Raw genomic sequence first — 11456 nt, forward strand, 5'->3', positions numbered from 1 at the left:
ATTACTGTTGTATTGTCAGCAATTGCTTTTTCTTTAATTTATTGATAAATAATCGCTTCGGTAATGTTGACACAGGTTAGGTAAAGTTGCCACAGCCTGCTTTGTGGCAACTTTACCTACAGTTAGGGTTGGCAATAAATGTTTTTTTCCTTGTTTGTGTGTATGTAACCATTTTCGAATACCTAAATTTCCCAGCATAATAGTGAATATCCTGGATGATAAGTTATAATGTATTTAATAATACCTTTTGTTTTAGAGCCAAAATGGCTCACATGAAACAAAACCGCAGAAAACTCGGAGCTAGACAATACTCGAGTATACGAAAGTAATGTTAAAATTAGCTATGGAGATAGTAAAGTCAAAAAATTAAAAAGTCAAAAGAATAAACATTATTTTGTAGCCTTTTTTTACAATTTTAGACATAAATACTTAAAATTTTAGAACTTAATTTAGTTTAAAAGGGAACAATATTTTTGTCAGATATTTATGCTTTTTTTTTACTTTAGGTTAAGGGTTTATAATTTTTTTTTTAAATATACATGTCATAAAAATATTTCTCATTTTTTGACAACCCCGAGCGTAACAAATTATTTGTATGTAAATTACGATGAAACCCGTGGCAACTTTCCCGAATGTCTGTGTAGCCGTTATCTTTATAGATTTCCTCATATTGTTTGCATTATAATACGAAGAGGTCCTAGATGAAGCCCCCTGTACCTCAACAACTCTTTAATATGCAATACACGATGAATACGGCGCGTAGGTAAAGTTGCCAAAAATTTGGTATCTTTACCCATGTTGTTTTTTCTTTACTACGGCTAAAGTAAGCGTTTGTATATAATGACGATTACAGTAAAGTGAGCCAGATAGACTACAATTCTAAATATATAGTTTTGGTTTCTATGCGTCTTATGGTTAAAAATATATTTCGATTTTTGTTCCAAAATATGGTAAAGTTGCCATGTTTTACGGTACGATTATAGTTTAATATTATAACATTATTATTTATATTAAAATAGTTTGATTACTAAAAATCAATATAAAAAAAATTAAATATACCCAAAAATAAACAATGCTAAATATCGTCCTGATTCGTCTATGGCTAAAACTTAGAAGGACGAATTTGACTACTTGACTTAAAGTAAGAAATGTCAATTTCTGTTGAGGAAGTTACGACCTGCGATTGTATTTTATAAAGTTTATCATTCAATAAACTGTATTGAGAACAGGAAATCATTATTAGTGTACTTTAAACTAATATTGGCGGCTGCACATAGAGAAAGAACAAAGTTTTAATCATGTGTTATGTTATAGTTACGGGTAGAAGTTTAGCATGGCTTTTGTTAAGTCTTGTAGCTTTTATGTTGATATTGACTGGTATAATGACTCCCAAATGGCTAATGGGACAGCCTGTGGTCCTGAATGAGAATAACGTTACAAGTTTTTATGTTCCGAGCGTCGGTATTTACAATAGGTAAGTTTAAAAAGTTTGTTAACAATTTTATGTTTGTAATGTAAAGATTTTTCTACTAAAATATTATATTTAAATCATAATTTATTTAAAATCCTCTAAAATTACATTTATACATTTATATATACTAATAAAAACTTAAGACTTAAAACTTCTAAGTATATACATATCTTTTTTAATCTTAATAACTAACTACATAGTTAAAAGTCAAAATTACATTAAATATTGTTTTTACTAACATCTTACTAATATAATAAATGCGAAAGTTTATAATTTTTTTTTAATATCACTGATGTAATATGGTGAAGGTAAATATTATGGGAAATTATGGATTATTCATTTTAAAATCATAAAATTGAAATTGCCAATCCGGCTTGGGCAAGCATGGTGATAAATGCTCATTCATTCTTCGTGTCAGAAGAGGCCTTTGCTCAGCAGTGGGATATTTACAGGCTATTGATGATGAAGAAGTTGATGACTAACGAGAATGTGGAAGTCGAAGTCTAAAATAAAATGTTTCAAGATAAACATATTATTTTTAGATGTATCCGCATGAGAAATGACCATAACAACTGCGCATCATTCTCGTTCTACGGTCTCGCTACTGATGCTGAAGTATACCCGACTCCTTGGAAGGCATCTATGTTCTTTTTATCTCTATGTAAGTAACAAAATCATATTTATAATGCTTTTTTGTAGTTCTGAGATAGAAAACAAGTTAGCAATCCTGTTACTACTAATGAATGAATGTTGTTACTGTTGGCTGTATTTTCCTTACTGTTAAGTCCATTAAAATACCATATTCAAGTAAATACGTTTATTTTGCTTAGTAGCAGAACCAGTCCAAAAGTGAACTGAAACTAATAGGGTTGTACAGTACAAAGGTGAACTAAACTAATAGTGTTGTACCTTGACTTACATACTAAGATTTGACAAGTACCTACAATCAGTACACAACACTTACAAATATACTAACTTTTGTTTATTGAAATCCAGCCTGTCACTAAGCTACAGTGACCACCAGTTATCTCATAGCTGAAGAGTTTGTTTGAACACACTATTCCTCCAGAAATACTGGTCTGTTGTGGAAAATATTTTCGTGTTAGATAGTTCATTTATCAAGCAAGGTTATATGGTACAAAACATCACTTTACGATTTATAGGAGCCAAGCAGAGTATGAGAAACGCCACAGAAGTATTATTTATTTATATTTAGAACTAAGTATGTAATGGTACCTATTTTGGGATTACCATTTAGCTGTGGAATGAGATTTCCGTCTTATATTATTGCAACAATTTTCCTCAACAGTTTGATTTATTTCCTATACATTATTTGTGTATGTATTAATGTAAATTAAGATCTTCCTTATATAACAAGTGGTCAGGAAATCCATTCATTAATTCTCTGAGGATATTTATAATTTAGTCTAGTGTGTATAGTTAGTTAATTGGTATGCAGATAATGCTGCAAGAACATATAGGAATGATTCTGTATTCATACAAGTCATCTTTAGTTGGATTTAGAGTTCGATCATTGGTTACAAAAATAGCTAGGTATAGTGTGTGTTTTTGTGTTGCACCTCTGCTGCATGAGCATTTAATTGCAGACGGGAGGGAGGTGCTGCACACTGCATGTTAAAAAATACATTTATAAGCAGAATTAAAACTAAAAATCTATTATTAATTGTTATAGTATAGCATGGATTTCCACAATGTAACGCCTGATTCTATTCTAGGTATAGTTTTGTTAAGAAGCATGCTATTTAGTTTATTTAAGTCACATTTAATAGAACAGGGATAACATAGACAAATGACTATCGCTTGTGCTATGCTGTCTGTGACTTTTTGTCGCCTAAAGTACAAATGCAAAAGTTTATTTTGTGGAATAAGGCTGTAAATGAGTAGACAGATTATCTAATGGTAAACAATCGGCTGCATCACCCGACAGTTTAGTTGCCGGACTTTTGGGGATTAAGAATTTGATAATTGTAGATGGGTAGTTGGAGCCTCCGGTTGGCTGTAGTAGGCCATCTAGGTCACTCCGGTCGAGCCAGCCCATTCGGGGACAAGTATGAGTTTCCCATATTTATAACGTAACGCCACGCCTTTTATCCCGGAAGGGGTAGGCAGAGTTGCACATTATGGCAAGTAATGCCACTGTACAATGTACACCCACTTTTTACTATTTATTTTGTAAGTCCCATGTAAATAGGTGGTGAGCCTATTGCCATATACCGGGCACATTTCCAGACTTCGTGCTACTACTTAGAAATTTTCGAAAAACCGAAAAAAGCCCAACCACTTGGCCAATGAGGCAGTCCTTTTCCTATACTTATGTATGTAATATCATGTTAACAGGTGCAGCCATACAATTTGCAACGGTCCTGGCGGGTGTCATGGCATGTTGTGTTCAATCTGTGTTCAAGAAAAGTGTTATTTCATTGGCCGGAGCCACTCAAGCTTTGGGAGGTATGTCAAATTGTTATTGTTAAATTGTTTCCTCAAGCTAAAATAATTAATTATAGCGGGTTTACGGACTCGAAAAGCAGGAATACTAACAAGGTGGTTTTAGTCAGTAATAGTCTGACAATCCCTCTCGCCTCGCCCAAGGCGGAAGAGGGCATTGGATGATTATCTCCCCTTAATAAAAGGTAAAATAATTTGTGGAGACACGCAATATTATTTATAGTATTTTTCCTAATGATGTAAACAAAAAATTTATAAAAAAATAACGATTTACTCACGTAAATTAGTAAAGAAAAGCTCTACTAGTTTTGAGTCCCAGAGAGACTTTTTGTCAGTGGTATCTCAATAATCTTAGAAAGTATTTGTAACTTGGCAAAAGTCACATTGGTAATTGCCGTTTCGAAACCACACTCTCATGCATGAAAAGCAGGCGTCTTAAACCTCTGGGGCACCACGACATACCTAAAAATAAGTAAGTATAATAATATTATTTTCTAATATTTCAGGTCTGTTCGGAGTGCTAGGTCTGCTCCTGTACCCTTGGGGGTGGGGTGCTACCCGCGTAAAGAGGCTGTGTGGTGAAAACTCAGAGCCTTACATACCTGGCGACTGTTCTATTGGTAAGCATAATAATTATTAGCATCAACTGGAGACCACATTTTTTTATGGAATAAGCCGGTAAACGGATTATCTGATGGTAAGCAATCGCCACTGCCCATGGACACTTGAAACATCAGAGGCGTTACATAAGTGCGTTGCCGGGCTTTTGGGGGTTAGGAATTTAAGAGTTCTTGTTCAGGAATCGGGAATTGGGAAGATTGGAAAGGGGGGGGGGGATTGAGCCTCCGGTAACCTCACTCACACAACGCATGCATTGTTTCATGATTACTTAAACAATTCCTTAGTAACGATTTTGTACCGAAAACAATTGCTAAGGACTGGGTTAAGTAACCATTAAATGACTCTGAGTACAGCGTTTAGTCCGCGTAGAATAATTACTTCCGACAGATGTGGAATATTGAATTTCCACTGTTAGACCAGTATTTATGTATGTATGTGCGCGACTATCTCACGTTTGGCTAAACCGTTTTTGATGTAGTTTTCAGAAAAGTATTTGTTTTAGTATATTAACCGACTACAAAAAGAGAAAGTTAAATTCGGTTTTTTTTTAAATATAGTTTACTGCAAAATTAGTTTACATCATCACGCTTTTTAGAGGGAAAGATAGGCAGAGGTGCACATTACGCCACGTAATGCCACTGTACAATGTATAACCACGTTTCACCATTTGTGCAATAAAAAATCATATTATTGTCTTAGCTATAAATGATGCAGTCACAGTCAATAAGGAAAAATATTAATTAATAGCTCTACAATATGACTTAACTAAGCAATACACGTAAATAGGTGACCTACATTGTTCATGAGTTACTGACGCGATGTCTTGAAACAAAACATGTTGTAAAGCGCATTAAAATAGAACAACGTTCAAAAAAGAAAAAAAAATGTTGATTTTTTTTTCATTTTTGAACGTTGCCCCACACTAGGATTTTCTCCTGTGTCATGGGTGCGTTTACAAACATACAAGTTCACATACACATGACACCCAGACCCGAAACAACAATTTGTGGTTTACACAAAGAGTTGCTCTGTGCGGGAATCGAACCCGCTGCACGTTGAGCGGCAGCCAGGTGGCAGGCCAAAATAAAAATCACCAATCAATCCTGTTTTCTTTTGTTTTATTTTAATGTATTTTTTTTCGTGAAAATTTCAGGTTGGGCCCTATTCGTCACAGCTACAGGCGTTGCCCAAATATTCCTCGCCAGCGCTCTCTCAAAAACAGCAGACAAGGCAGCTAACTCCGATAAGGTTCAATTTCAAATGGATGAAGGCAAACAATTGATATGTTTAGCTTGAAAACTCGACCCTTAAGTCCAGGTAGTAAGGTACTATTATTAAAGTAGTTGTAACCTTTGATATACGATTTTGCTGCTTATTGGCAGTATGTATTTTTTTGCTATTTTTCTTATGAATGTATGACTGATTTGAATTATAGTGAATCTCGAATCATCCGTCTATTTTGGACTTTATTAGCACAGGTATAATGATCATATTTTTTTCTTTCAAATATCATTCGTATATCCATCGTAATAAGACTCAAAATTGATTGAAATCATCATTCTTAGAATAATTCTTTTAAGTTTTTATTAATATCTGACAGACTGAGAATTTGAATTCCGACCTTTTTTTTAATATATACGTATTTTAGTAATATATTTCTAGTAATATACAGGGTGTAAACGGAACTCTCCCAAACGCCGCGAACAGGTAGTGGTAAGAAACGAATTACATTTTCAAAAACTTAAGCAATTATATGTTCTTTTTATGTAATAGTAGTTGTAATCAACTATTTAATGGTCGATTTATACTAACGCAGAGTCGAAGCGCATCATTTCTGAGATTAAAAAAAAAAACACATTCGCGCGCATACGCGCAAATTTCGAAGAATGCGCGCGCCTTTTTAAATTCTCAGAAGTAATGTGCGCGTTACGCTGTGGAGTTCAGTTTGAATTTGTTATGTTCAGTTTTGGAAAGACGCTTCGATGCCCTTCGACTCTGCGCTAGTATAAATCGACCTTAAGGCATGACAACATCATTTTCAAAGTCAAATCATTGCATGGATAACAAGAAAACTAAAATAATTAAACTTACAAAAAAAATATTGCGTTTTTCGGAAGCGTTTACACTATGTATACAGTATGTCAATAAAACTCCAGTTTTTTTTTAACAATATGAATATAAGTGTAAGGGCCGATTTTCCAATATCCTAAAAAAAAAAAGAAAAACAATATACCGGCTGAATTGAGAACCTCCTCCTGGGAGGAGGGAAGTCGAAAAGAAATGACATTTGACAGTTTTTAATTATATAATAATAATCAAAGTTATTACCTTGACAAAATATAACAGGTTTTGGAAGAAATCGGCCCTAAATAAAATATTGTATTATGTACTATGTATTAAAGTAAGTTTTATACAGATAAACAGGGATGGTGAGTTTTTAGAAAACAAAACATTTTTACTATTTACAATACCAGCCCACAATTTGTTTGTGACTTTTTATTTTTTCTACATAGCTACATCACGGTCATATCATAATGACTTTTTTATGTTTTTGAGGGGAGAATATCATCCAATGACTTCTCCTGTCTTGGCCGAGGCGAGAGGCTTACTGCGATATGTGAAGTTAATATGACCGCGTTATAATAAACGTGCATTAGCCAATTTTAACCATCATCCCTGTAATAAGTTATATTATTTTATTTTACTTGATATAATTAGTAAGTATTACGTAACTATGTATTATAAAAAATTATACATATATTCCTATTACTATAGTGTTATCGTTAGTCACAAATTAAATCAAAGATATCATATGTAGTAAATACTCATTATTGTATGCTATTATAGTTATTTTGTTAAGTGAAAACTATTGTACTGGGGAGTAAAGAAACGGAGCCACCAGCGTTTGTTCTTTTTCATTTCTTGATAATTATTTTCTGATGCAAGTATTTTGTTAATTGGTAACGTATTGGTAATGTATGTCCTATAACAGGAAATTTAAATGCCCTTAAATTGAGAGCATTTTTTGTTGTAAAACGTTTTCTTTTAGTTGTGGAGGTATCTTTAAATTGAATAAAAAAGCGTTAGTGGTTTCGTTTCTTTGCTCCTAAGTGAATTTTGTGGCTTTTAGAACAAAAAACTGAATATCCGAAATGTTTTTATTATACCTATGTACTCGCATAACTTTCACACACGTGTAAGAGCCATGGGCATTGCTAGACCGGCTCAACCGGAGTGATATCACGGCCTTACAGCTAACCAGCGTAAAACAACTGATGTAGGAATATCCGCGTAAATACTGGATTATCATCCAAGTAAATAAATTATTTTGATAAGCCGATAAACTAGCAGACGGATCACCTGATTATAAGCAATCTTGGGCCTCCGGTAAACTCACTCACTCAACGAAATACAACGCGTTGTGTCACCTCAGTTTTCTGTGAGGCCGTGGTATCACTCTGGTCGAGCCCATTCGTGCCGACGCATGGTTCTCCCACACTTAGCTGTTGTATAGAAAATATTGTATTTGTCATAATAATTTAGCATCACAAATCATTAATTATATGTTTTAAGTGCCATAATAACAGATTTGGCTTTAATTTTGAAGGCTTATGTATGTGATTATTACTTGATATAATTGCAAATGTTCCAATTCTAATTTCTTTTACATTGTGTTTGTAATTCGATATTGCCTTTAATTATTGTTTCTACCTTGATTTCTGGGCATAAATAGACGAGAAAAGGATAAATAATTCGACGGTTGAAAGGCCAACGCCCGAATACTGGAATACTACTCAATTTTAAGTTGTGCTTAAATATCGTTCTATCTCTGTCTTTTATTAAGAATTTGTAGAGACAGAACTATTCTTGAGAGCGTCTTAAAATTGAGTGACGTTTAAGTATTTGCCCATAATATATCTAAACGACATTGTTTTCCATCAAATGATTTGATGGGAAAAAAATCGCTGATTTCGAATATCGCATATAATACACAGAATATACCTAACTCGATATAGCAAAATAGATATGACATTCTTTTCAATTTAGATAAATTTAAACGTCGATAGGATTGGATCTTTGCAATTACATCAGTAAAAATAAACTAAAAACTATCAAAATTAGTATTAAACTACACATCTACAGTATTATTTTTAAACAATTTTCCATATATTTCAACTTTTCTTATGTTATTGGTTGTTATATATCGACTGGATATGTGCACAATTTTTATACACGTATATAGTGTAAGATTTTGTATATTTATGTGTTCATAAATATATTTATAATTGTATAAACAGATAACATTAGAACTTAAGACGGGATATTTACCATGTTTATTTCTGTTTATGAGTTTCCGATATTCATCCGTGATCATGGCGCTTGCAACAGTGCCGAAATATCGGAAACTCATCTTTATATTAATACGTGATGCAAAAACTTTGGACCCCTTTTAAGGAAAATTGCGCGGACGTAGGAGCATAAAATTTATAAAACATTACACACACTACCATGCATAGTATCTGATCGTATTTGACAAAACGTCAAAATCGACAGACATTGCGATGATATTCTCACGTCTAATATGAATAGTTTTCCTGTTCATGATGCGCCGGAATATATTAATTTGAATTTTACAAAACTAATAGCAATTCGTAAAATAAAAATTATCCTTGAACGTATGTTAAGTGGTATTGTAAATTAAATCGTATATGGTTGAATTTCGACCACTAGGCGACTAGCAGATATAAATAAACATGATAAATATCCCGTCTTAAGTTCTAATGTTAGTGTTAGTGACCATGTCAAAAAACTTGTATGAACAAATTATACAATTATTAGTTAGTACATTTATAAGGCTAAGGGTGTAAAAGACAATTTAATCTAGACAATTATATTTTTTTCTGTTCGATATCGCCGTCTGTGACTGCGTGACGTCAGTTTTTTGGTAATTATGAGCTCCGGTCGTGGCTTGAAACTGTTCGAGGATCCAGTAAAATTAATTTTATTAAAAAAAAATTATACTGTTGACGATTGTAATTAATAATTGTTAGATTTTGGTCGTCAACATATACACTAATATTTATATTTAAATTCATAATAGATAAATAAATTTAGACCGATCCTTTAAAATAATAAGTTACTGAATATAATTGTCTGTTTCACCCAACTAGTTAGTAGTTTTGTACTTTAGTTCTAAGGAATATATCATGTTTACAAGAATTATACAAATATTTCTGTACTTTATATACAAATTATATACGATTTTGACTGATATATCTAATGGTTTTATTTATTAATGTCATTTTTTCATGATATTATCACATTAAAACAGGGAAATGCCCCTGTTTTAATAGCTCTACCGCTAGGTAGCCCGCAGTTCCAGATCAGGCATCAGCCCTACTAGGCCCCATCTGTGGTGGTCTGATGAAACTTTGAGGGGCGCGCGGAACGCGACGCACCGTATGCACGGGTGGTTTTACTAATCTTAGCTTTTAAATGTTTGGCATCAAAGTTTTGTTGCATTTTACCCTTACATCTAACAACAGTTTTACGATATTTTGTTATTCAGTTTTTTTTTTCATAATAGGGTAGTTCTTCGAAAATTGATTCTTCGACTGATTCATATGGCCAAAATTTAATAAAAAAAAAAAAAAAAAAAATTACAAAAAGTTTTTAGTAAGTAAATATACTTTATTTGGTATATCTATTTTCATATGAACACGTGTTACAGATCTTAAAGTGATATTAAATTTTGGCCATATGAATCAAACGAAGAATCAAATTTCGAAGAAATACCCAATAACGATAATGACAAAAACGGAAATCTTTTTAATCGGAAATCGAAAATAGTTTTAGCGGAAAATTGTAATTAGCGCTATCCGCGGATCTGCGTTTTAAAGGTGCGGGATCCAGCACATTAAACATTGGTGCGGGATCCCACGGGAATGCTGGATCCCGTTTTGCGAGATAGCAATCCCTACCCGTCAGTTTACCAAATTTTATCAAAATCCGTTCAGTAGTTTCAGCGTGATTGACGGACAAACACCAAACATACATATACTTATTTATTACACAATTGTGATCGATTGGGCGAATAATCACAATTTGCGACTGCCAACTTAGGTGTCCTGGGTTCAACTTGGGATTTTCCAAAATATACTCTACAATTGCAAGAAGCTCACACTATTACATTGAGATTCATATAATAAAATCGATGCCATTACAGGTATGTATGTAAAAAAAATACATATGTAGTACCTACCTACATGAGTATTGACTCTGCTTACCACCCCCGAGACTAAAAACCGTGATGTTATGTGTCATCTTATTTTCTAAGAATTTGGCAAATCACATATAAGTAGCTTCTTATAATGTACATAATAACAATGTCTGCCGTAATAATATAATTTCGTTCTCAGAACTTATTTTTCCTCATTTCAATGACAGAACAAAGACACGCGAATGTATCATGTCTCATTGACCTCGAGATCGGATTGTGAATGTTGAATAAGAGGTTCGAAAACTATGTGAAAAACCCGCCACAATCTCCCAAACCCGCTGTACCTTTTTTATGGCATAAGCCGGTAAACGAACAGACGGATTACCTGATGGTTAGCAATCGCCGCCGCCCGTGGACACACGAAAATAGGCGTTTCAAGTGTGTTGCCGGTCTTTTGGGGGTTAGGGTATCCATAGGTGGTAGCAATTGCTTACCATACCATACGTCTAGTTGATTGTGGACTTGACTATAAAAAAGTAAAAAGCTGTTTGTTTGGAGTGGATTTCATGATATGATTTTGATGTATTTAAAAAAACTTTGCACAAACTGTGCGGAAATTTGACTGCACGGTTAGTGCGATGGCTAGGCAACTGGCTGCCGCGCTACGGGTAATGGGTT

General features: G+C 33.6%; 1 protein-coding gene across 1 annotated transcript; it reads left to right on the forward strand.

The window, feature by feature from the left end:
- Positions 1–1123: 1123 nt before the first annotated feature.
- On the forward strand, positions 1124–9834 carry LOC118279686 (LHFPL tetraspan subfamily member 2a protein). The gene is made up of 5 exons (XM_035599381.2): positions 1124–1474; positions 2014–2132; positions 3830–3940; positions 4444–4557; positions 5712–9834. The coding sequence occupies exons 1-5, from the start codon at positions 1299–1301 to the stop codon at positions 5852–5854; spliced, it is 663 nt and encodes a 220-aa protein (XP_035455274.1). The 5' UTR covers positions 1124–1298; the 3' UTR covers positions 5855–9834.
- Positions 9835–11456: the final 1622 nt, after the last annotated feature.

This window comes from Spodoptera frugiperda, chromosome 22 (assembly GCF_023101765.2).
Source record: "Spodoptera frugiperda isolate SF20-4 chromosome 22, AGI-APGP_CSIRO_Sfru_2.0, whole genome shotgun sequence".
Taxonomy (NCBI): Eukaryota; Metazoa; Arthropoda; class Insecta; order Lepidoptera; family Noctuidae; genus Spodoptera; species Spodoptera frugiperda.